We start from the raw sequence: 27,430 nt of genomic DNA on the forward strand, positions 1-27,430 counted from the left end.
CTAAAATGTGAATTTCTTGAACCTAGGCAAATGTGCTTTTATTAATTTTAATATTTTTGGCACCTACTATAGTGTAGAGTAGTAGCAGGCACTCAACAAAGTTTGAGTAAGCAATATATAGAGAGAGTACATGTGAAAAAATATAAAAATAAATTAGAAAATGGGTTATCATAAATAAAAATGTTAGGTAGATATAGTCACTTCTATGTATTTTTACAGTTCAGATTTCCTGTTAGGAAAGTATGTAGGTTTATGGGTACTTGTAGGATGAGATTTATGGTTCTTTATTTGATTACATTATACAATTAAAAATATTGAATATTTTCTAAGAGTATTTAAATTGGAGAATTGTGGAATAGATTTATATATAATAAATGTGCTGTTGAAAGTTTCCATACAGTTCTGAGATTTTTTTTGTTTTGTTTTTTTAAAGATTTTATTTATTTGAGAGAGAGAGGCATGGGGGGCTGGGAGAGGAGAGGGGGAAGCAGGCTCCCCACTGAGCAGGGGGCCCAATGCAGGACTTGATCCCAGGACCCTGAGACTATGACCTGAGCCAAATGCAGATGCTCAACCGACTGACCCCTGCAGGCACCCCCTGAGATTATTCTTGACCATCTAATAAAAAAATTCATTCACCATAACTGTAACAAGACTAATAGCCAATTATATACAACAGTTTCACACTATAATATTTGAAAGATGGGCACATACTAAACAAAATTATTGCATTGTGTTGTATTTTAGAGACTTGATTCAATTTAATACTGTTTTACAAATTTCACCTTTGCTCATTTTGAATTCTCTGTAATTTCTTTTTAAGGTTCTGGGTGCTATTACAGTAATGACATGTTTTATTTAAATGCTGTTCTTTACAAATAATTTTTTATATGGTTTCTTCATTAGCAGGCATAGCTGTCTCCATTCACCACAGTTGTATTACCAATCAAGTATAGGTGTATAATTTTAAAATTGCCAGTTTAATTTTTTGTTAGTTATTAAAGCTTTTTGTTAATAAGAGAGCAATAACACCTACCTATTTAAACTATGTGTAACTCATGAACATAATTAACACACAGTCAGTGCTGTAACACACATATACACACACACTCACACACTACATCTAGCATGTGGCCAGAAGTCCACTCTGGGGAAAAGTCAGTTGAGGACCATGACATTTGAAGGAATATGGACAAAGTTATGTGAGATGTACCATAAAAACATGGGACCAAGTAAGTGTTTGGAACTGCATGGGGATTAGTTGATGAAGCTTCTCCTAACTTTATCTGCGCCTTCATATTAAGATGCCATTTTAGATTAATATTTTAACCAGATTGTTATAATTTTCACATGCCATTGAGTTCATTGGTTCATTACAAATGTTTGTGGTTGATAGAAGATGCTAACTCGTCCTTCCGAGTGCTCTCATTTTCTTTTATCCTCTCTTTTTCCCCTCCTATCCATAATAGGAACTTACTGTCATATCATTTATTTATATCATGTTTTCTTTTAAGGATATTTATACACAGGATGGATTATCCAAAAAGTACAGTAAAAGGGGGCACTGAAAGATAACTTTGTGTGTCCCATCTTAGAGCCCTAATGTATTGGAAAAAAAATAGTGAGATACGAATTGGAAAATACACCCAAGGTAGTTAGTTATATAATATGTTTTGATGAATTATAACCATTCTGTCTTAGATTTATTGCGCTTTTCTTGATCCTTAGAAAATGGTAGCACTCACCACAAAACCACAGTACATAAATTGCTAAGTGTGGCTGACTTGCACATTCCTTTAGAAAAGCTTCTAACTGGTAAGCCTTTTAACCATAAGAAATGGCCAGTATTCATGGACTTGAGGCAATGTGTTAAGTGAAAAAATTGGGACATTTTCTTTTTAGGAGGAGGTAGTATTGATCATTACATACTTCAGCCTTTGATGTTTATTTTTTTCCTTTACAAAGTAAATTATTGCAGGGTTATAAAGTTGAGGAATTGATTTTCTGCTAACATAATCCTTTGCTCCTTTCAAGCTTTTAAAATGCTTGAACATGATAGCTAATTTAAAATAATAACATTTAGATGACTGATTTGGTATGTTTCCGTTACTTTATTTTTGTAAATAACTGGTTGTGTAAAGTGATTCAATATTACAACTGTTTCATGCTAAAATTTATGCTAAAGTTGAATTATAATTATCTTGTTTTGAGGCTTCACTGGTGATAGTATTTGAATTTTAGATTTTCTAATTACATAGCTATAATTCCCACATTTTAACTCTTAGGAAAATGACTTGATATTGTAAATTTGGTGGGGGTAGGGTTTGTTTTGCCTTAGTAAAGTTGTAACATCATGTTCCAAGAATTAAAATTCTAATAATTTGCTGTTAAAATTTTTTTTAATTTTTCATGTTCAGTTAGTGGCATTTGCAAATTCTTTTGAGGTTAAGCAGATGTTTAGTGCACCAACTATTACCTAATTAGCATTTGATGAGATGCTTAGATAATGTATCAGTAAAGTAAAAGGTATTTAAAACAGTGTATGTAATTAGACAGGGAATATATTTCTTTTCTTTTTAAGGTTTAATTCTGAAATCATACTGAGGCTGAAAGCTTTCAAAGTTTGCTTTAATTTTAAAAATTATAGCATCTTAAGCAAAATAAGTCAATCAGAGAAAGACAATTATCTGATCTCTCTGATACAAAGAATTTGAGAGACAGGGTCGGGGTCGCTGGTGGGTAGAGAGAGAAAAAATTAAACAAGATGGGGTCCGAAGGGAGACAAACCATAAGAGCCTCTTAATCTCAGGAAACAAACAGGGTTGCTCGGGGGTGGAAAGGGATAGGGTGAGTGGGTTATGGACATTGGGGAGGGTATGTGCTATGGTGAGTGCTGTGAATTGTGTAAGACTGATGATTCACAGACCTATACCCCTGAAACAAATAATACATTATATGTTAATAAAATTAAAAACAATTATAGCATTTTTCAGCTATTCTTCCTGCATATCAATGCTTCTTTCTCTGATGAGGATACTCTTTAAGAATAACTCACTGCATGGTCTGATAATGTCAGCCAATTCACAGAAGACACATAAATTGTAATTAGTTATGAGAAACTACTAACATGATTTTGACAACAAAGAGATAAGTTGAAACATTCTGTCTTCCTAGTAGTCACCCTGGGGAAGTTAGTATTCACAGGTGCTGACGTCAGAGGGGCTTTGCAGCACAGATAGTTCCGTTAAGATTTAACATAGTGTTTCTAAAAATCATGCAAAAAAAATTGTGCTATGCAAATCATGAAAAAAAAAAAGCCACAGGGCTTATGGAAAAAGCAGAATTTGGGATGAAACGCTCAAAAACTTTATCAGAGAACAATAAAAAAAGATAGGAACCTTAAAAAATGACAGTATAGTTTTACACATGTTAAATGATTATATGTACTCATACACAATATACAAGCAAATATTGTACTTTGAAAAAGTTCTGAAGTTTGCTTGTGGAAGTGAGCATAGATGCGGCAGCTTGTTAATTAAGTGGTCCAAAGAAGGGTTTTCTGAAATCAGAACGAAAGTTGTAACACAAGATGTAGAAAGGTGGGACCATGCGCAGATATGGTGAACTGAGGTGGCTAGCAGATGTTTGAGGTGTGTTCATATTTACATTTTGTGTATTCACACAACTTGTTTCAGCTGAGTGTGGTTTTGTGTTCAGCTAGTGTTTCCTGCTGGCAAAATCACAGCAAAATTCACTTAATGCTCAAATTGTTCCCTGTTGTGTCAGTTGCATTAGAACAAACTTAACAGTTTCAAAACAAGTACTCTAGCAGCACTGACTTAACAGCTCAGGGTAAGGGAAACACTTGTTTGGATAGATAGATTCCACTTTTTATAGTAGTCTTCAGAATCTAGGCATTTTCTGATGCATGGAGTTTACTGGAGCACATATTTACTGAGCGTCTAATATTTGGCATACTCTGTTTAAGTATTTAGGATACAGCAGTGATCAAGATAGTCTTTACATTTGGGACTAAGAGGACTTGCATAAAGAATTTTGTTTGTCATCAGGGGTTGGTTTTATGAAATAAAATCAGATAGATGGAAGAGAAGTCTCACAATGGAGTATACTGGGCAACAGGCTTTTCTCTAACCTTTTAAATTATATACTTTCACAAGATAATTACCTAGGATCCTGTCCCACTCAAGATTCCATTGTTTACAGGAAAAAAAAAATCATCTCTTGAGGTTATTAGCCGGAATTAAATTTTGGGATGACGGGACACTAGGATAGTTCATTCACTTAAGTGTCTGCCTTCAGCTCAGATCATGATCCCAGGGTTCGGGCTCTCTGCTCAGTGGGGAATCTGCTTCTCCCTCTGCCTGCTGCTCCCCCTGCTTGTACTCTCTCTGTCTGTCTCTGAGAAATTAATTAATGTATTTATTAATTTAATTTTGAGATGGTATATATGTTAAAATGGGAAGATTTCACCTTCTGGTCCATAAGCTAAAGGAGAACCCTAGTGCTAATTGAGAAGTGAATTATAGTTGTATATATTTCATTGTTTCTTTTTGATATTCAACTTGAACTGTATATTCCTTTGTTAGAATAATTACATTTATTCCAATAAAAATCATGTAAGAATGGGGCAAAGATAAAATATGTATATAGTTTTACATAATAATATTAAAACTTTATAGTGTTATTATATCTCAAGGAAGGTTTTCTGTAATAATGGCCTTTCTCATCTTCTCCTGTAACTACTCCCCACCCCAAACTCCTGCTTCATAATCCCCTTCCTTCCTTCTGTCCCTCCTTTTTTCTAGCCAGACAGATGACTGATTCACTGTCTCCAGAATCTGCCTCTCATTTGGTCGTCTTGCCTCATACTTAAACCTTTATTTTTAATGTGAGTTTAAGTTTAGTTAATATTACAGTTGCATTGGTTTCAGGTGTACAATGTAGTGATTGAGCAGTTCTGTACATTACTCAGTGCTCATCACAGTGCACTCGCTCCCTTCACCTATTTCACGCCACCCCAGCCACTGCCCTTCTGGTAATTACCAGTTTGTTCTGTATCGGTAAGTCTGTTTTTTGGTTTCTCTCCTTTTTTTCTTTGTTCTTTTGTTTCTTAATGAACACATTCGAGAGAAATCATTTGGTTTGTCTTTCTCTGACTGACTTATTTCACTTAGTATTATACCGTCCAGATCCGTCCATGTTGTTGCCAATGGCAAGATTTCATTCTTTTTTATATTCTTAAACTTGCTAAGTACCCATGATTCAGAGCCTCCCAGTCTCTCCCTCAGCCCAGAGGGACCATTAAACACATACAGCGCAGTTTATACCACTCATCTGGCCCTCACGGATGGCCTGGGACTGACTGACTGCTTTCACAGGGAGCCTGAGTTTCCTCGTTACTTGGGTTATTTGTCCATATACCTGGAAAGCAAAGGCTACAGAATTTCAGTCAGCTGTCTCTGTATTCTACAGCTAGGGTAGCCTGCAGCCCTGTTTTCTGCTAAGGTTTTGCTCCTTTGTACTTCGTGGGAATTCATGGTATTTAGAATAAATAATATTACTACCAGTGTATATGTTTTGCTACAGGGCAGGCAGACGCAATGCAATTCACTTTTACTATGTTATCACTAATCCTTGAAGTTCCTTGAGCTCTTCTCTCCATTTTACAACGAATGGTAGTTTAGTGACTTGCACTTACATAAGCTACCTTATTTGTGTACTTACTCTGTGCTCTTTTTAATTATTTTGTATGTATTACTCATTTAATTTCATAATAATATATGAGATAGCTATTCAATCATCACCATTTTATAGACTGAGGCACAGAGAAGTTAAATGATTTGCCCAAGAAGATACTGTAAGTAAGAGGCAGAGTCAATTTCATAAGTGAGAAAATTATAGAATCCTGGAATTTATACTTAAGCAGCCACCACTAGGTGTCAATTACTGTATACTTTATATACATTATCTCATTTATTTATCTCATTAAATGAGACAATGCCCACTAATACAGAATTGAGGTTGAAATATTTAGCAGTGTTATCTCTGCTTTTAACCATTGACATGCTTCTTCACCAGAAAACTTTAGAAACAAATGGCTAAAGCGTAGATTGCTGTTTCTTGAAATTCTGTTCTTTGGGAAAATTTTAAGCCTATCTCAGAGTGGCATTTAATTTATTCACTGATTTCTTTTTTTGGTAAGACTTTAATAGTAAAAGCCAATACTTTGATTGTCAAGCTTAAATTATACAAAGTACATAACTAGCTACTCCCTTTATTTTAAAAGTTGGATCTTGCCATTTTTTCCTTTCATATTAAAAGTTTGCTCCTTGGGCGCCTGGGTGGCTCAGTGGGTTAAGCCGCTGCCTTCAGCTCAGGTCATGATCTTAGGGTCCTGGGATCGAGTCCCACATCGGGCTCTCTACTCAGCAGGGAGCCTGCTTCCCTCTCTCTCTCTCTCTCTGCCTGTCTCTCCATCTACTTGTGATTTCTCTCTGTCAATAAATAAACAAAATCTTTAAAAAAAAAAAAAAGTTTGCTCCTTCATTTACTTTGTATGGTACCTTCTGGTCAGCAGCAGTCTTTGATATACTTTTACATATCTCCATAGTCATTGTTTTAGGGTTTTTTTGTTTTGTTTTGTTTTTTATCTTATCTAGGCAGTTTGCTTGCGAAAGTAACATGTCTCATCTAAATCTGTAACTTAGTAGAATGGTAGTGTCTCCCCTTTACAACCCTTCACGCATTTCATGCCTCTTTTCCTCATGTCCTGTAGAGTGAGAATTGCAAAGGCTTTGTTCATTGTACTTGATGGAAAACTAGCTTTTGATCAGATATGATTAATATTCTACAGTTTTTTAATTAAGAACATTCAAACTTTTCTTCCCCAAATGCTAGTATAGGAAAGCACCTTGGAGATAGAGCTCATCCCCCATAACAGACCAAGTGGCTAGGCTAACAGTATTTACCAAAAAAAAAAAAAAAAAAGGAAATATAAGCACTGAATACAGGTTTAAGCAAAAATTCTGAAATGAGTAATTGGGCCGATGGGCATAGGAATTGAGAAGCATGGTGTATGTGTATATTCGGGAACTGAATTACAATGCTAAGTCTTCATTTTCCACAGTAGGAAATCCATAGATAATGTGTGAAGTTGGAAAAATCAATAACCCCATAATCACTTTGTGTAAGATTGTGGAGAAAAAGCCCAGTGTTGACAGTGGTTACTCGATAGAATAAGAGTAGAAAGACATGAGGTAGGGAAGTTGCTGGTTTCCCTGGTAAGTTTTGTAGTACTCTTTTGGCTCTTAAACTGTGTACATGGTTTTGTTTTTACAATTTTATTTAAAATTTTCAATATAAGATATGTCTTATATATATATATGTTAAAATATTTCCTGGACAAATAAATAGTAAGATTTTTTAAAATCATTTTTTTGTATCTACTGTTCAGGTTTTTATGCTGGAAGGAATGTTGGCCTTTAAGGAAAAATTAATAATGATTGTATAATGTTTTATACATAATATAACCAAGAATCTTTTTCTTCAGTTATATGTTAGGATTATCTACACTCAGGTTTTAATTTAATGCCAGCACCGGAGATACCTCTCTCGTGTTTCTCTGTAGCCCAGACTTGCTCTCTGAGCCCTAGACCCATCGATCTCTACTCGTTCTGTGTTATATCTCTTTGGGTATTTTAAGTTGCCCGAGACTTAACATGTTCAACACCAAACCTGTAATCTACCCTTTGTTTTCTTGGTCCTCTTCTATCATTCATAGATCAGAAACTGACCTTGACACCTACTTCTTCACCCCAATGTTTAATTCATCAACAAGTTCTATTAATTTTATTTCCTAAATATCCTTCAGTTTTTCCTTCTCAGCCTCCACTGCTGTTTCTGCAGGGACAAGCTATTAGCATTTCCTGGCTAGCCTCCAGCAGTGGTTTGCCAATGGGGCTTCTATATTTTACCCTTTTCTCTATTCTATAGCCATTCTTCATACATACATGATTTCTTGATCAGGTCTCCCTCCCTGTCTCTGAGCTTAAATCTTCAGTGGCTTCCCATTACTCTGAAGATAATAAGACTTCCAAATTTTAATGGCCTCTAAGGCACATCAGGACTAGGGCCATACATTTTTCTTGCTCTCCGCTCTCTGCAGTTTTTCCTCATGTACATTGCTCCTTTTCAGTCTCTTTTTGAATATGAAAGAGGTGGAACAAATATGGTAGCAACAACCTAGACTGATAACAGGAGGCAGATAGAAGGTAAAATAGTGCACCAGTTCAAATAACTATCTGAATTATAAACCTGTGTCTGTGTGCCTATAATCCAGGAATTTCTTTGACCTGGAGAGCCAGGGCACAGACTACTACTTGTATCTTCAGCACAGTATCTGCTTCATTCTGGGCACTCCTTAAGTGTAATTAAGATAATTAGAGAATGATTGTCCAGTTTTAAACATTCTTTGGATCTCATTCCCTCATAAATGCCCGAATTTTGATCAGATCTGTAAGTCCTGTTGCTTTTCTCTTTGTTGTTTTTTTAATTGGGGACCATGGTCTCTTCTTGTGGGTACAGTTAAAAAGTTAGTCATGCTGCCTACTCTTAGAGTCCTGGAAAAAATCACTGTGACAAGTGATGGTGAATGTGAAGACTTGCTAACTATCATGGCTTGAGGTGTCGGTGAGCCCTGTTCTCATTCTTGGCTCTCTGCACGCTCGTGATAATAATTGAGGGGTCAGAAATAAATTGTTCACATATTCTTTAAGAAAGGAAAGAATAAGGCACATTTTATAAGGCTTTCCAGTATATTTACTGTTAGAGTCTGTAGAACTGTATATTTTCTGTTACAATATAGAATCCTTAAGAAATTAATCGTCCTAGATCATTTGAGGTAGTGACAGTTTGGTGCCAAATTTTTGCACCAGAAACATTTCTAGAAAGTATGGTTTCTTTATTTTCTCAAAAGACAGTCATGTTGCATCTTAACCATGGAAAATATATTTCCATTTATTATTAGAAATAATTTTCCAGATTAAGTTATATTGCATGACTTTCCTTTTAAAATTAAATACCACCTGTTGTTTGTTTCAGTAATGAATTTAGTTTTTAAATTTATTTACTCACCACAAAGACTACATTAAAAACCGTTAATCTTGCCTTGTCCTTAAAGTTTACTCTTGCTGGATATAGAATGTGGGTTGGTGTTTTTTCTTTCAGCACTTATATGACGTCATTTGACTGTCTCCTGGCCTCCAAGTTTCTGATGACAAGTCGACATCACCGGAATTACTCTTCCCCTCTCTGTCATTTCTTTTGCCGCTTTCAACATTTTTCCTTGATTTTCAGCAGTTGGACAGTTATGCCTTTGTGTGGTTTTCCTGGGCTTTTCCGGTTTAAGGTTTGAGTCTAACCTGTTCAGGCTTTGATATTCTTGAGTAGGATCTTCTTTTTGTTTGTTTTTGTGTTGTTGTTGTTGTTGATTCAAACAGGCTCTGGTCGGTTTTATAAAACATTTTGCATGATTTACTTTTCACGAGTGTGTTCTAACATGCTTCTAGTGATATCAGAATCCCCTGGATCAGTGGTAACCAGTCCATACTTGGCAAAATTTTCCAAATGCTAGGCCCAATACAGTACTGTTTCCACTGTAGTGACAGACACCGTTTTTGGCCTGTGTGGCATAATACTGTTTCAGATTTCCTCAAAGCTGGGCAGTTGTTGGAGAGGGTGACCAGTTTTTCTTGGCCTTGTCTGATCATCTTTACAGTCTGCTCCTGCCCCCGCAAGCACTTTCCACTTTTCATGAGGAGTTAGAGCCTAGAGTTGATCTGGAGCCTAGAATTGATGGACTCCGGCAACTTTTTTTTTGTTGTCTTTGTAGCCACCATCTTCTGCCTTATGTGTGAGATGACCCCCCAACCAAAAACAGCCACCAGGGTGTCTGGGGAGGTGATTAAGATCTTCCTGATCTGTAAGTTTATATCTTTTTTATTAACTTGGGGAAATTTTTAGCCAGTATTTCTTCAAATAGTTCTTTTCTACCCCATTATCTCTCCCCTATCCTTCTGGATATCCGGTTACATGTACCTTACACTTTGTGATGTTTTCCCATAGGTCCCTGAGATTCTCTTCTTCCCCTACCCACCCTACCGCCAGCCCTTTTTTTTTTCCCCCACAATCCTTCAGTTTGGGACAATTTCTTTTGCTTTGTCTTGAAGTTCACTGACTATTCTGTCATTTCCAGTATGTGGTTAAATCCATCCAGTGAATTTTTTATCTCAGACATTGAGTTTGGTTCTCTCTCTCTCTTTTTTTTTTTTTTAAATACAGTTTCTGATTTGGGGGTTGTGTTTTTTTGTGTGTGTGTGTTTTTTTTTTCCTTTAACTGAGATCCAAGCATATTTGCCCTCATATCTTTAAGCATAGTAAGAGCAGCTGCTTTAGAATCCTTATGTGCTAATAATTCTAGTGTCTTGGTTGTTTTGGGCTTGGTCTCCCTGGGTTGCCTACTTTCTTAAGTATGGGTCAGTTTTTCCTGTTCTTTACGTGTTTTTATGAAAATGACGTATAAAGACGCTAGGTTCTATTGTGTTCGTCCAGTTGTGAGTATTGATGTTTGGTTGGTTTGCTTGCTTGCTTGCTTGCATTAGTAGGCAATTAACTTTGCTGAACTCCCAACTAGAGACTCTGAAATCTCAGTTATTTTAGCTTTGGCCAGGCTGCTTGGATCCCACATGTGTGTAGTTTGTGGATCAGAGACAGGATTGGGTGCTCCTCTCTTTCTGTGATTTACTTACTAGGTTTTCAGCTGTTGTGGTTATGCCAGAGTCTATCCTTTGGTTCATTAAACAAGTAGGCCTGTAGGTTTTCTGTCTAGGTTTCAGCTACCCAAACAAGCTGGGACCGGTTCTCTGGCTCAATTCCTTTAAAAAAGGGAAAATCACCCCATGCTGTTACCTTCAAAATACTGACTTCCTTCTCCCCACCATCCTTCTATAGTTATTGATGCTTTTTGCCTTCAAGTAGCAGATTTTATACTTTGTTTAGTGTTTATAGTTGTTTATGAAAGAGTTGATCTAGTAGGAGCTACTGACCATTACAGGAAGTGGAATCACTAAAATACAGTTGTACATTTGAACAATTTTCCTGTTTGTGCACTTGATGGTTTTTATAAGAAAAGCAGGTTTGATTAAGAGTTTTTCAAAGAATCTTGGAAATGTATATTTTAATAATGGAATCAGTCAAAAGTTATATTCATGATTCATCCTCTTTTAATAAAGGTGGTCTAACTCAATTAGAATAAAAATTTATTTGCCTCTCCTCAAATTGTGTAAAAATTTCCAAATCTAGATCATTTTAAATGTGTTTAATCTTTTAAATGTGTTTTAAAAGAAGTAAAATAATACGAAAAAACTATACAGTAAAACCTTCCTTCATCCAACGAATGTTGCATTTGATCTGCATCCTGAGGATGTAGCAGTGAACTTGAAAGTTCTTAATCCTGTGGAGTTAACGTTGTGGGAACAGATAGGTAATGAATAAATACATATCAGGTATTGACAAATGCTATGAAGAAAAGCAGGGTGTGAGGATGTGATGGGGCAGGGTGGGAGACAGTTGTGGCATTATTTTGGAGAGGTGGGTCAAAGAAACTGTTTCTGAGAAAAGTGACATTTGATCAGAGATGGTAATGAAGTAGTAGAGGGACCGTGCTAGTGTCTGAGGGTAAAATGTTCCAGGTAGAGGGCGCAGCAAGTACAAAATTCCTGAGGGAAGAAAGAATGGCTTTTTTGAGAACTAACCAGAATTGAGGGAACCGGGAGATTGATAGAAGTGAAGTCTGAGTGGTGGGAGTTAGCTGGGGGCCTTGTGTTGGAGGATCTCGAGCAAGGGAGTTTGCCCTGATTTACTTTTCACAGAGATCACTTCGCTCAATAGAGTGAGGGGCAGGGGTAGAGCAGAAAGTGAAGGCAGGGAGGAAACCAGTTAAGGGACCTTTGCTGTGGCAGTCTAGGCGGTCTAGGTGACTTATAGGGGGCTCAGACGAGAGCAGTAACAGGTTAGGGAAAGTGGTCCGATTCGAAATACTGTTTACAGATAAAACCAACAAGACTTGATACTAGATTAGATATGGGATATGAAAGAAGGATCACCTGGATATATGATGGCACCATTTACTGGGATGAAAAAGACTGGAAGGATTGGTTGGATGGGGAGAGTTAAGAGTTTAGTTTTGGGCTTACTCAGAAAAGTGAGTTTTAGATGTCCAGTAGGAGACATGAGGCAGGTATCTAACTGGCTCTATTAGTGTGGAACTCAAGGGAGAGCAAAAATAAATAAATTTTTTAATTTATTATTTATTTATTTATTAAATCAGAAATAAATTAGCAAAGCCTCTGTGTGGAAAGCAGTATATTTGGATGAGATTACCCTGCAGAGGAATATCAGTATCGTTGAAAAGAAACCCTAGATCTGAATTCCATTGTCAGCCAACATTAGATGTCCAGAAAAGGAAGAAGATCTGACAAAACTGAGAAGGAGCTGGCAGTGGGTAGGAGAAACACCAGAAGAGTATAACTCTCGCAAGCCAAGTGAAGCCCTTGTTTAAAGAGGGATTGGTTGACTGAGTCCTAAGCTGGATGAGGACTGAGGACTGCTGGTTCGGTCTGATAGCTGAAGTTCTCCCCCAGCTTTGATAAGTATAGTTTCGGTGGCGAAAAACTGGGAAAGCCTGTTTGGGGTTCAAAGGTTTCAAAGAGATTAGAAGGGAGGAAAGGAAGAGACACGTATAAACATTCCTTTCAAGTAGTTTTCCCCTAGAAGAAGGAAAGGGCAGAGAAATGAGCTGATAGCTGAAGGGAAGTCCAGGATGGCCTTTTCAGGTTGAGCAATACTGTTAATCACACTTTAATTTACTTTTAAGTATCATTTACTAATTTTCAGTATTTCTCTTTTCTTCTGTAACCCACTATAGCTTTTATTTATGAAACGTCACATAGACAAAAGAATTAAGGAATTTAATTAAATAATAAAAAGCTGAAAGGCTTTTTACTATGTATATCTAAATGAGCTTATATTCTATTGAGGACTCAGGAGTTCTTCCATAACTAAATTTAATAAAAAATACTTTAATATCTATTGTTCCACTGAACGCTGAACACCTACACAGTGCTAGCTACGCAAAAAGGGACAAAAGAGACCTGATTCCTATATTCGTGGGGCTTAAGGGTCTGTATTTTTTTTTAAGCTTATGTTAAAAGAGAAAATTAAAAGAGAAATACTACAGATAAGAAATCTGTTTTAGAGAGATGGTCTTGTTTGTTAAGTTTATCATAAACTGAAATGATTAAGAAAATAGCATGATATTTAAATATTTTAATATGTTATTTAGGTTAAATATACTTACATACTATTTATATCCCAAAGAGTTTTTCAAGATTAAGCATGGTTTGCATTAAGAATAAAAACAAGGTAGGTAGGTCTTGGCTTTGGCCACACATGAGAATTACTTGGGGAAGTTTTAAAAATCCCTATGCCCAGGCTACTCCCCACCAGTTAAATCAGGACCTTTGGGGTTGAGGCTCAAGCATTAGTATTTTTTAAATACTAATTTTATTAGAAATGGAGTAAAATGCTACTAACTCATTGCACATTTAAGGATTAAATATATCTGAAAATCAAGATATCAAACATACTGGGTTATAGATCATTTTTAGACAAAGCATGCAAAGTCGTTTGTAGAATCAGACTTTATCAGGATCCAAACTTTAAAAATAATAGGTAGAGTAAATAAGATTATGCACCTTAGGCTGTCCTCAGATTATTAAGAAAAATGCTAGGGAAGTTACTCATTTTCCCCTTTTAGAAGAATGAGGGAAGACATCCTTGACAATAGTTTCTTAAAAGCTTTTGGAACAGCCGTCATAAAGCATACAAATAGATAGGAATTAGTCTAAAAGTTTTCCAGCAAGAGTTACAAATTGAAAAGACAATACAACTATATGGAAAGCATTATAGGACTGATTAATATTTTGATAACTTATATTAAATGTTCGGTACTAAAGCACGTACCCTATGTATCGAAATTTTAAATCCACAACAATATTCATTCTCTAATCAGTTGTCATTAAAATTTTTTTTCTTTCTTTCACAGAAAATGCTTGGACAGAAGAGATGAGTACTATTTCCACTAAGGCCTAGAATTGCCTACTGTACAAATAGTCCTGATCAGGCAATATACGAATGGCCCAAGGAAGCCACCAAATTGATTTTCAGGTTTTAAATGACCTGCGACAAAAATTCCCTGAAGTACCTGAAGTTGTTGTATCCAGGTGCATGTTACAGGTCAGTGTGCATTGATTTCTGAACTCATTCATACAAACCTGGGTGGTTGTTTTTTTAACATTGGAAGAAAGCTCTTACCTCTTGTTGGCATTAGTGTGCTGTGATGAAAAGAAACAAACTTTGGTATCTGATCTTCAGGTGGTCTTTAATAGGTGTTTCAGCTCTGGCATACAGATGATACCTACCTTGTAAAGTAGGCGTGAGGACTAAACTGGAGCCCCGTAGAAAGCATTGGTATGTGGTCCGTACTTACTGTGAGCTTGCTTCACTCTCCCCCTGCCCCCAACACCCCATCTGTTTTGGCAAAATGTTTTTAATTCCACATCTCCATATAAAAGTGAGAAAGTCATTAAATAAGGAGTCAGGAAACATGGGTTCTAATCCCAGATGAGCACCCCAAGCCAATCTTGTAAGTAATATGCCTTCTTTATCCTCTAGTTTGCTTGTCTGTAAAGCAAAGGGATTGGACTTCAACAATGCCTCAGGTCAAAAATATATAAAAACAAAACAAGTTTTTATATATTTTTAATTTGAACTGTAGGCTTTCTAATTAATATCACTAACCATGTAATAAATTTTTACATTTTTCTTGTATGTACAATTTTAGAAATCCATAATTCTAAATATTTAGTGATAGTTGTGTCTTCTCATTTGATAAACTAGAAATCTTTCAGCTTGTTAAAAATAGAGCTATAAAAAATAATTTTGGCTCAGATGTATTTACTTGACAAATTATTTTTAAAGGTTGATGTTGCATGAAATTTTTAAAGGCTCAACATCTGTATTTGATGCCAAGTGACTACATTTTGTTCATACCCTCATCAGCTTTTATCTGTACATTTAATTACTTGCCTTTAGTCTGATCCGGTTTTGGTTTCTCCAGTCCATCCACCTCACTTCTGACAAAGTGTCTTTCTAAATGCAGGTTTTGTCATGTATTTACCTGCCTAAAAACCTCATGATTGTTTCCCGTACCTTTCAGAATAAAGTTCATATGTCGTGACTAGGGCGTACTAGGTCTGTGATCTGGAATCCTGCCTTTTTCTGCAGCCTGCTGTCTTGCCTCGTCCTTCCTCTTCACACCCCATGCTGCAGACGTCTTCAACTGATTGGAATTCTCTGAACACGCCTGGCTTTTTCTATAGTATAGTGTTTAAGAGCATATGTTTTGATAATATATAATAATACTGTATTGTGTCCTTGAAATTCACAAAAAGTGGATCTTAAGTATTCTCACCATCACTGAAAAAACACATGGGGTGGGGGAAGACTGTGAAGTGGTGGGTGCTTTGAGTAACTTGATTGTGGTGATCATTTCACACTGTAGAAGTATATTAAATCATATTCTATTTACTTGTAAAAAAATCACATGTACAGCCTAAATATGTACCATTTTTATTTCTCAATCATACCTAGTAAAATTGGGGAGAAATAAATAAGTAAAAATAAAATTTAAAAGTAAATAGTAAGTAAATAGTGTATGTTTTGGTGATAAGCAGACTTGTGTTCAAGTTTTAACAGTTACTAACAGTAATTTAATTACCCTCTCTACCCTCATTTTCCTCACCTGTGTAGTTGGAATAAAAAAATTCCATAGTGAATTAAATATGATGATGGCAGGTAAAACAACTGGTAGGATACCTGATTCATGAGTGCTCAATAAATGTTAGCAGCCATTACTAGTAATAATAATAGTAGTAGAAGACCTATAGTAATATTTGGTGAATGAATCAGTAGTCCACATTAGTTGATATAGTTAGTATGTAAAAGAAAAAAATGTAAAGTTGGGGGAAAAAGTAGTAAGAGTAGAGTCAGAAGTTAAAGTATGCAGAGGAGCAGAGATGATGCGGGAGGAGGGTTGGGGGAAGAGGTGTTTCCCCGTAGAACCCAGGTACCTCTTTCTAACTTTTCTAACTTTTAATGTTATAATAAAATAACATTATACCGAGAGAGTTCAGTGAGTCATTGAAAAATAGAAAAATAATATAGGTTCTTCAATAAAATGTTATGACTTGATACGAAAGAACTGCCCAGAACACAGCTGTAGAGATTTTGAAGAACCTTAACTGGGAGCATTTTGTAGAATTATTGAAAATATTTTCAAAAAAATAGAGAATGCTACGGTATGGTTTTCAGGGTGTATTAAAACAGAATGCAGGATAGTATGTATAAAGGAGGATGGGGTGTGCCTGGGTGACTCAGTCAGTTAAGGGTCTACGTTCACCTCAGGTCCCGATCCCAGGGTCCTGGGATCAAGACTCACAAGGGGCTCCCTGCTCAGTGAGGAGTCTGCTTCTCCCTCTCCCTCTGCACAGCCCCTTGCGTGTGCACACGCACACAGGCTCTCTCTCTTTGAAGTAAAATCTTTTAAAAATAAAAATAAATGAGAATAGGGGAATATATAGACACACATTTATTTGCCCTTGTTTCCATAAAGAAATACTGGAAGGATTAAAAACAGAATTAATAAAAGATAGTCACCCATAGTGAGCAAGAGGGAACAGGCCAGATGGGGATGGAAGTAGAAGTGAGACATCTCAACATATATCTCTCTCTATTGTTTTGATCTGTATACATGAATTAACCTGTTTTTTTAAATGTAATAAGTAAGTATGTATTCAATTTTACCAAAAAAAGAAAAGAAATGATTTTTTATTTCTTTTGGTCACCCGGTAATAACACTTTTACCGTGTTTAGCTGGTTTTACAAGGACAAACTTCCTTAGGGCATGCTTCCCAGTATCTAATGATAACCAAAATGAAATCTGTTTTGCTTGCAAATTACCTGTGAGACCACATTCTTTTAAATTGAGTTGGTAATCATTCTGGGCATCCAAGTAATGTGGGTTTCAGCTGATATAACAAGAAATGTTAAAGAAAGGAATGGGGAAGGCTCCTCTGGCAATATGGCTAGGACATACACCTTTCCAAATTTGGGGAGATATTTTTAAAGTAAAGGTACATTTAGGTACCTGTAAATGTATTTCTAAACATCTCTTATTTGGTGACAGCCTTTTCTTTTGGGAGCTGCTATCCCTTTCTCAATTGGGTGGGCTTCTGTCTTTTCTCTTGGGAGAGCCGCCCTATAAATACTGGTTCAGAACTTAACTAGATAAAAAAAACATGGTGAAGAAGATATAAGAAATTAGTCATCAAAGGATCATGCTATGCTGCCACTTTGTATATTTGCGCTTAAATACTTGCTTCTTAAGAGAACAGAAGTGTCTATCCTCTTTTCTCTTCTTGACTTTATTTACTGCTCAGATCCGTCTGTTTGGAGCTACTTATAGCATTTCCTTGTGCTGTGGATTCCCTAAGATGGCAATAATATTAGCAGGTGTTACTCATATCTTTAAATGTTGTTTCTATTTGATAATTAAATCTTAGGGTAGTGTAAAAATATTGCATAGTTGACACTGATTTTTTTCCTTTTTTTAACTGAATTTTTCAATTCTTTTAAAGTGACAATTGAATTTATAAGTTTAAAATATGCTGTTTCTCTTCAAAGCAATGCAATAGTTGTGTTCATTCAGTATTTGTAATACTTAGTATTTAAGTACCATATCCTTAGTTGAAGACTTTTCAGATGACCTCCACCCATAGTCCTTATACAAATTCTTATTAAAATACTTGTCATTCTATATTATATTTATTTGTGAACACATTAATATCCTCTACTAGACCATGATATCCTCCGCAGTCGTCGTATTCCTTTCTACTCGCCTAATGGAAGTTAGGTAAATTGGTTGAAGGAGTGAATGAATCAGAGTTAGAGAAGGACGTTCATAGATATCTTGATACTATCTGTAATCTTCGTCTCTGTTCAAGAAGCTTAGGGAAAATGAAAGAGGAACTGGAAATAATGAGTCAGAGCTTCTGTAGCTTTGAAGAAAATAAATGCAGGTTTGCATATATACAAAAGAGCAATGATTTTCAGCCTTTGGAAACTCATCCCACGCCTTTTGTTATGCTTAAAGGAAGTCTCACTGAAAGTAACTGGGGTGTATACAAGATGATTTTGGACTTCTTGTCATATCAGAAAGAAGCTATGAAAGACTACTAGGTTCATGCCGTATACACATGAGCCAACATGATATCATTCCCACTAGCCTAAAGGTAGGATACAATGACCGCAATCAGTTGATATACATCGGAGCACCTGGATGTCTCACTCGGTTAAGTATCTGCCTGTGACTCAGTTCACCGAGCCGCACATCAGGCTCCTTGCTCAGTGGGCAATCTGCTTCTCCTTCTGCCCCTCTCCCTACTTGTGTGTGCTCTCTCTCACTCACTCCCTCAAATAAATAAAATCGTAAAAAAAATTGATGCACATCAGAACATTAAACATACTGAAGTTTTTTTGTTTCTTTTAAAAATATACTGAAGTTTATGACAATACTGAAAATAAATCTTAGTAACCTTCAGACGTTGCTGAGGGTATCAATTCATTATTCTAAAAACCAGTAGACAGAGAATTTACTTATCCTGTTTCTTCTGTGCAAAGAGTACTAAATAGTTGAAGAGAACAAGTTCTCTGAGGAAGAACTGCAGCTAATACATAAAGAACAATCTTATAATTGGCATATCACCAGTATCACCATTTTGCAACCCTGAATGAGATAAAGATTCTAAACAGGGATTGTCAGTAACTGCTAGAAATCATTAGCTGGATTAGGCTAATAAAATCTGTATCTGCCAGGCAGCTTTAAGATCACAAAAGGGCAGATGGACATTATTTTATCTCCGTGTGATGCAGTAAGAAACAGACCCAATAAAGAGTCTTGCCAAAAATTTGCACATGCACCTGCTTATACATGGAGTTACAACTACTAGTTCACAATGAAATATAGGTTTTGACACCATAGAGTGCACCCATCCAGTCTAGATGGAAAATTCTCCTGCAGAAATGATCAAGTTTTTCAACAAACAAATGACTAGAAAGTTTTTAGAAGAGGAGAAAATTAATTATTAGAAATTTAGGAAGCATATCAGCCAAATTAAATATGTGGATCTCCCTTAGATCCTCATTCAGACTAACTAAAAAGACGTTTATGACACAAATCGGGATTTTGACACTATTTAGATATTAAGTTTTTTAAGTGATATTAAGTATTGAATATTTTATGATATTGTCATTGTGGTTTTGTTTTTATAGGTCCCTATTTTTAAAAGATACATACTGGGGACGCCTGGGTTGCTCAGTCGTTAAGCGTCTGCCTTCATCTCAGGTCATGATCCCTGGGGTCTGGGATCGAGACCTGCATTGGGCTCCCTGCTCAGCAGGAAGGTTGCTTCTCCCTCTCCCACTGCCCTGCTTGTGTTCCCTTTCGCTGTCTCTCTCTCTCTCTCTCTCTGTCAAATAAATAAAATCTTAAAAAAAAAAAAAGATACTGAAGTATTTACAGATAAAAGTGAAATAATGTCAGAGACTTGATCTAGCTTGGTCGGGGGAAAAGCTGGAGCACATCTATTAGATGAAAAAATATTTGCCATATGTTGATATTGTTAAAGCTGGATGAATATAGATGAGTTTATCATATTTACCCTTTATTTTTTAATATGTTTTAAATTTTTAAAATGAATTTAGTTAAAAGTACATTTTCTTTTATCCTGTTGTGGCTTTATAAAATCCCTGTACGTATACTACTTACCAGTATTATGCTAATAAGAAAGTGATGTCTTTCTTAAGAAACCTAAGGGTGTCTGAGTTACTGGCATATTACTGGGACTAGAACATGTTGAATAATCAGATTTAATAAAGGATTGAAGGGATTTTTGAGAACTCAAGAGAATTAAGGAGGAAGACTTTGTAAATAATGAGTATCCACTTTCAAAAAGGAAGTGTGGGATTGGATTAAGTAGACAATACTCATTTTACTTTGGGGATGTAGGTAGAGAAGAGATGAGAAGATGGGGTCTTTGTAAGCTTTGGTTTAGTGGGGAGAATTTACAGGAATAGCAGTAAAGTTAGCTTGAAGCAAAAAGCACCAATTAGGTTTGGCAAAAGATGCGATCTAACTATAATGACAGTAATTGGTTGATAAAGATGAAGTTTTAAATTTTATTTGAAAAACTAATGTCTATCTACTCAGAGTTAGGAATAGGGTAAAAGAATTTTTGTAGAATGAGAGATTTGAACTGTTAAGTTGGGAGGAAAAAAAGTCAAACCTTGCTCACTAACTTTGTTTTGGCATTACCCATTCAAACTGTGGACCATCCTTTCTTAACAGTACCTCAGGATGCCTTTTGTAGTTCAGTTTCCTTTAATTAGATTTTATCTTCTATCAAACCACCTATAGACATTTTAACTTGGTTATTCATCTTTTTTATGTCTAAAACTGACCTCTTTCTGTCAGGCTTCTAATCTTCCAGTCCTCTTTGAAGTCATTTTCTCTCTTATAGCCAAATTGTTATTGACTGCTTATTTGTAGTCTTTCATAATTTGTGTCCACTGTCAAACAGTCATTATTTCACATCTTCCAGTAGTGGTCTTGTCGAGAAATTTTCCCTCTCCTATTCATGTCGATTATCAACAGACTACCTACCCAAACTACTCTTGTGTCTTTACTTCTCCATTCATTCATATTCAGTGGCTCTCCCCATTACCTATATCAGAGTACAGACTTTAGTGTCTTTAGACTCATTTTTCAAAATTCTTAATTATAGCATACCTTGAAAATATTGTGGGTTTGGTTCCAGACCACCATAACAAAGCAAATGTCGTAACAAAGCAAGTCAAGCAAATTTTTTGTTGGTTTCCCGATACATACAAAAATTATGTTTACACTATACTATAGTCTGTTTACTGTGCAGTAGCATTATGTCTAAAAAGACAGTGAACATACCTTAATTAAAACAGACTTTATTGTTAAAAAATGCTAACCATCATGGAGCTTTCAGTGAGTAGCACTCTTCTTGCTGGTGGAGGGTCTTGCCTCCTTGTTGATGGCTGCTGACTGATGAGGGTGATAGTTGCTGTCGGGGTGGCTGTGGCAGTTTCTTAAGACAACAGTGAAATTTGCTAAATCAATTGCCTCTTTCACAAACAGTTCTCTATAGCATGCTGTGCTGTTTGATGGCATTTTACCCATAGGAGAAAGAACTTCTTTCTAGATGGGAATCAGTCAAATCCTGCCACTGCTTTCTCAACTAAGTTTATGTAATATTCTGAATCCTTTGTTGTCATGCCAACAATCTTCACAGCATCTTCAGAAGTAGATTCCATCTCCAAAGGACCACTTTTTTTCATTCATTAGAAGTAACTCCTCACTTGTTGAACTTTTATCATAAGATTATACAACTCAGTCCTGTCTTAAGGCTCCACTTCTAATTCTCTTGCTCTTTCCACCACATCTGCAGTTACTTCCTGCACTAAAGTCTTGAACCCCTCAAAGTGATGCATGAGGGTTGGGATCAGCTTCTTCCTCACTTCTGTTAATGTTGCTACTTTGACCTCTTCCCATGAATCAAATGCTCTCAAGGTTTTCAGTTTACTTTGCTTGGATCTATCACAGGAATCACTGTCCATGGCAGCTATAATCTTACAAAGGTATAGTTCTTAAATAATAAAGCCTGAAAGTCTAATTACCCCTTGATCCATGGACTGTAGAATGGAAATTGTGTTAGCAGGCGTAAAAATGACATAAATCTCATAGTACATCTCCATCAGAGCTCCTTGGGTGACCAGGTGCATTGTCAGTAAGCAATAATATTTTGAAAGGAATCTTTTTTCTGAGTAGTAGTTCTTAACAGTGGGCTTAAAATATTCAGTGGATCATGTTGCAAACAGATGTGCTGTCATCCAGCCTTTGTTGTTCCCTTTATAGAGCAAAAACAGTGGATTCAGCATTATCGTTAAGGGCCCTATGGTCTTTGGAATAGTAAATGAGCATTGGCTTCAACTTAGTCTCCAGCTGCATTACCTTCTAGCAAGAGAGTGAGCCTGTCCTTTGAAGCCAGGCATTGACTTCTCCTCTATAGTTAAGAAAGTCATAGAATCTTCTTCCAGTATAAGGCTGTTTCATCTATATTGAAGATTTGTTGTTTAGTGTAGCCCCTGTCATTAATTCTCTTAGCTGGATCTCATGGAGAACTTGCTGCTGCTTCCATATCAGCCCCTGCTGCTTCACCCTGCACTTGATGTTATGGAAACAGCTTCTCTCTTTAAACCTCATGAACCAACCTCTGCTAGCTTTAGCCTTCTCTTCTGCAGCTCCCTCACCTGTCTCAGCCTTCACAGCATTGAAGAGAGGTTAGAGCCTTTCTCTGGATTAGGTTCTGGCTCAAGGGAATGGGGAAACTATTTTGCTGTCCTATCCAGACCACTAAAACTTTCTCATATCAGTGATAAGACAGTTTTGGTTTCTTATCATTAATGTGCTCACTGGAGTAGCACTTTTAATTTCTTTCAAGAACTTAAAATCCTTTGCATTTACAACTTTGCTGTTTGGCACCATGCTTATTAAGCTTAGTCATAGCGTTTGATTGAAAATTGAGATATATGCAGCTCTTCCTTTTCACTTGAACACTTAGAAGCCATTGTAGGGTTATTATTACTATTAATTAGGGTAATTTCAGTATTGTTGTGTCACAGAGAATAGGGAAATCCAAGGAGAGGGAAAGAGGGAAACAGTCAGTGGAATAGTCAGAACACACACACATTTATCAGTGAACTTCACCATGTCACATGGGTATGATTCATAACACTCCAAAACAATTAGAGTAGTAACATCAAAAATCACTGGATTCAACGCCTAGATTCCTCAGTCTGTTGAGCATCCAGCTTTTTGGTTTCAGCTCAGATTATGATCCCAGGAGTCGTGGGATCAAGTCCTGGGTGGAGCTCTGCGCTCAGCACAGATCCTGCTTGAGATTCTCTTTCTCACCCTCTGCCCCTCCCCCACTCCACATGCTCCCACATGCACTCTCTCTCTCTCTCTAATATAAACAAGTAAATCTTAAAAAAAAAAAATCAGTGGATCAGGGATTGCCCTAACAAATATAATAGTAATGATAGTTTGAAATATTCTAACAGTTACTAAAATGTGGCAGAGACATGAAGTTAGCAAATGCTCTTGAAAAAATGGTGCCGATAAATTCGCTTAATACAGGGTTGTCACAGATTTTAAATTTGTAAAAAACAACAGTATCTGCAAAGCACAATAAAAGGAGTTATGCCTGTATTTAATCCCAATCTGTTTTTCTTAATATTTGTTCCACCAAATCTCCAGTACAAATCTTTAACTCTAAGTCTCTTGTAGTTAACCTTGTTTAGAATATGCTTTTAGTTATTATCACACTAATGTCTGTCTTCACTCATGCCTTTTCCTTCCCCAGGAATTCGTTTTTTCCTATGCAAGTCCTGCATATACTACATATGAAGCCCATCAGACTAAGCGTCCGTTACTAACACATTTCTCTGTACAGTTGTCTACAATACCGATTCTCTGTTGAACTTAAAAACCACTTACTGTTGGCACATTGTCTTGTTTTAATAATGTTACTTTTTCATAAATCCATGGTTTGTCTCTCTAATTGAGTTGCAAGCTTCTAGGGAAAATTTTGGTTTTGTATGTCATTATTGAGTTTTCTACGGTCTCGGAGTACTGTGTATATTTTAGGTGTTCAGTAAATATTTTTATGGATGAGTTATGAGTAGTGATTGGTCAGTCTCTTGAGGATTCTTTAGAAATAATCTGGTTGCTTTTTTGGTTTTGTTTTCATTTCTGTGGAGTAGATTTGTATAGTGCTCTCTAGAGCTCAGTTGCTCTAGGTGCTACCTTGAGTTTCTATTTCATAGGTGTGGGAGATTTTTTTACACAAGTTAAAAGGAAGCGTATAAGGAATTGAGATGACTTTGTTGTGTTATTTTAGGACTTTTTCTATTGAAATACTGCATAATATAATTTTTGAAAGAGCTTATTTATTCATTTGGAGAGAGCGTTTGCAAACAGGTGGAAGAGCAGGAGAGGGAGAGAGAATCCTAAGCAGATGCTGTGCTGAGCATGGAGCCTGACACAGGGCCTGATCTCACGATCCTGAGATTATGACCTGAGGTGAAATCAAGAGTCAGAGGCTTAACTGACTGAGCCACCCAGGCACCATGTATAATTTTTTAGACAGTCATTAGTTTAGAACAACTCCATGTATAATTTTTTAGACAGTCATTAGTTTAGAACAACTCATATAGCACTTGAATGTGCAAAACATGTAATTATATAGTATTATATGCCTAATGAATATGATACTTGAATGGTTTTATTTTGTTCAGCATTCAAATCGTGTTTTTAATTATGTTATAATTTTACTATATTTGCATGAATCCATTTTACTGTAAAAAAGCTCCTAAAACATTAGGAACAGTGACTTGGTTTGCTGTCAGCTATTGCTAGTTAGAGCTTTTCCATCATGTTAGTAGTGAGGATTTGTAATTCAAGCATTTACACAGAAAAATAGTTCTTCTCAAATAAAAGGTTCAAAGGTCTGTTAGAATTGTATTAACTAATCAGTTGTTAATCACAGTATTTTAGTAGTGGTGAGAGTGTAAGGTCTGTTAGAATTGTATTAACTAATCACTTGTTAATCACGTAATATTTTAGTAGTGGTGAGCGTGTAGGCATTACCTTCTGGTTCTTAACATAAAACTTTTTATTTTGTTTTATAGAATAATAATAACCTGGATGCTTGCTGTGCCGTTCTCTCTCAGGAGAGTACAAGGTATCTTTATGGTGAAGGAGACTTGAATTTCTCGGATGACTCTGGAATTTCTGGCCTACGAAATCACATGACTTCTCTCAACTTGGACTTGCAGTCACAGAATGTTTACCACCATGGAAGAGAAGGAACTAGAATGAATGGAAGCAGGACTCTAACGCACAGCATTAGTGATGGACAACTTCAAGGTGGTCAGTCCAATAATGAACTCTTTCAACAGGAGCCACAGACAGCACCAGCTCAAGTTCCGCAAGGCTTTAATGTTTTTGGAATGTCTAGTACATCTGGTGCTTCAAATTCAGCACCACATCTTGGATTTCAGTTAGGCAGCAAAGGAACATCTAACCTTTCTCAACAAACTCCCAGATTTAATCCCATTATGGTAACTTTAGCCCCAAATATCCAGACTGGTCGTAACACTCCCACATCTTTGCACATACATGGTGTACCTCCACCTGTACTTAACAGTCCACAGGGAAATTCTATCTATATTAGGCCTTATATTACAACTCCTAGTGGTACAACTCGACAGACGCAACAGCATTCTGGCTGGGTATCTCAGTTTAATCCTCTGAACCCTCAACAAGCCTATCAGCCTTCACAACCTGGTCCCTGGACTACTTACCCTGCATCGAATCCTATGTCACATACCTCAGCCCAGCAGCCAAACCAGCAAGGCCACCAGACCTCTCATGTCTACATGCCTATCAGCTCACCTACTACTCCACAGCCACCAACAATTCATTCATCTGGTAGCTCCCAGTCTTCTGCCCATAGCCAATATAACATTCAGAATATTTCAACAGGACCTCGAAAAAACCAGATTGAAATCAAACTTGAACCCCCACAAAGAAACAGCTCTTCAAAATTGCGTTCTTCTGGACCTCGAACCTCCAGCAGTTCGTCTTCAGTCAACAGCCAGACCTTAAATAGAAATCAGCCCACTGTTTACATAGCTGCCAGTCCCCCAAATACTGATGAGGTGATGTCCCGTAGTCAACCCAAGGTCTATATTTCAGCTAATGCTGCCCCAGGAGATGAACAGATCATGCGGAATCAGCCCACTCTCTTCATATCCACAAACTCTGGAGCATCTGCTGCCTCCAGGAATATGTCTGGGCAAGTGAGCATGGGTCCTGCCTTTATTCATCACCACCCTCCCAAAAGTCGAGCAATAGGCAGTAACTCTGCAACTTCTCCTCGAGTCGTGGTCACTCAACCCAATACAAAATATACTTTCAAAATTACAGTTTCTCCTAATAAACCCCCTGCAGTTTCACCGGGGGTGGTGTCCCCTACCTTTGAACTTACAAATCTTCTAAACCATCCTGATCATTATGTAGAAACAGAGAATATGCAGCACCTCACGGACCCTGCATTAGCACATGTGGATAGAATAAGTGAAGCACGGAAGTTGAGTATGGGATCTGATGATGCTGCCTACACTCAAGGTAATGACACTGAAGGTGGGGTCACGTTCCATGCTGGGCTTTTTGGTATCCGTTTGATTTCACATGTAGAAATGACTATCAGTGTTATTAGTTGATCTTTTGTAAGTGTCAAATCATACTACTTATAAAACCTCTGAAAGTATTCGGACCAATTGTGAATTTCATTTTTACTGCCATATAACTTAAAGTTTGAAGGATAAGGTTGTCACATCTTCAGCATAATCCACCCCCTGGTTTGCTTACTTTCTTAATATCTTAAGACTTGCTTTTCAGTGAATTCTCTTCTCTGTGGTGTTGTTGACTTGCCTTGAAAATTTCTACAGATAAAAATACATAAAAACACATTTTAGTAAGAGATTTAGGGGCCTTGGATAGTCAGTAAATCTGCCTGCTTTGACCAGGCAATTTCTCTGTTATTCCAGTATTTTCATTTTTCTAATATAACATTGTTAGTCTTATTTTATATCAAAATCTAACTTCTTGAAAGTCCTAGAATAATTTACCTTTAAGAGAGATTTTGAATTCTGTTTGCAGTATGTGTTTCTTTCAGCCTCCCTTAAACATCAACTAAAGCAGCCTTTCTTTTTATTTGGAACCATGGATAAAAACATTGGTTAGTCTATCTCACTTGATAATCCTTTTCTGAAATAAGCTAGTTGATATTGGCATAATACTAAATTATATCACTTAATTCAAGTAGAGACAATTTTTGTCATATATTTTATATGACTCTAAGTTACTTCATCTTCAGTAGGAAACCATTAAACTCCTTCAGATAAGAAAGTGGTGATTCATTGTGTGTTTTCTTGACTATTGATGCGGTTTTGTAGATTAGCTGGGAGTCCTTTAGAGCAACAACATATCGTGATCATTTTTGGATCCCAAAATATAAGA

The 27,430-nt window shown here is 36.5% G+C and overlaps 1 protein-coding gene and 1 pseudogene across 3 annotated transcripts in view; one reads left to right on the forward strand and one right to left on the reverse strand.

Annotated features, from left to right (window-relative positions):
* The window catches only part of TAB2 (TGF-beta activated kinase 1 (MAP3K7) binding protein 2), a 91,200-nt gene that overhangs the window by 29,690 nt on the left and 34,080 nt on the right, over window positions 1–27,430 (forward strand). For 2 of the 3 annotated variants that reach the window (XM_059400916.1, XM_059400917.1), the window contains 2 exons: window positions 14,183–14,373; window positions 25,036–26,536. In XM_059400916.1, the coding sequence (XP_059256899.1) occupies window positions 14,272–14,373; window positions 25,036–26,536 (1,603 nt within the window). In that variant the 5' untranslated portion in view covers window positions 14,183–14,271. The remainder of the gene's footprint in view (window positions 1–14,182; window positions 14,374–25,035; window positions 26,537–27,430) is intronic. The other variant, XM_059400918.1, reaches the window with a different exon arrangement.
* LOC132017415 (large ribosomal subunit protein eL30-like) lies at window positions 9,486–9,917 on the reverse strand (annotated as a pseudogene).

Source organism: Mustela nigripes, chromosome 5 (genome assembly GCF_022355385.1).
Source record: "Mustela nigripes isolate SB6536 chromosome 5, MUSNIG.SB6536, whole genome shotgun sequence".
NCBI classification, from domain to species: Eukaryota; Metazoa; Chordata; class Mammalia; order Carnivora; family Mustelidae; genus Mustela; species Mustela nigripes.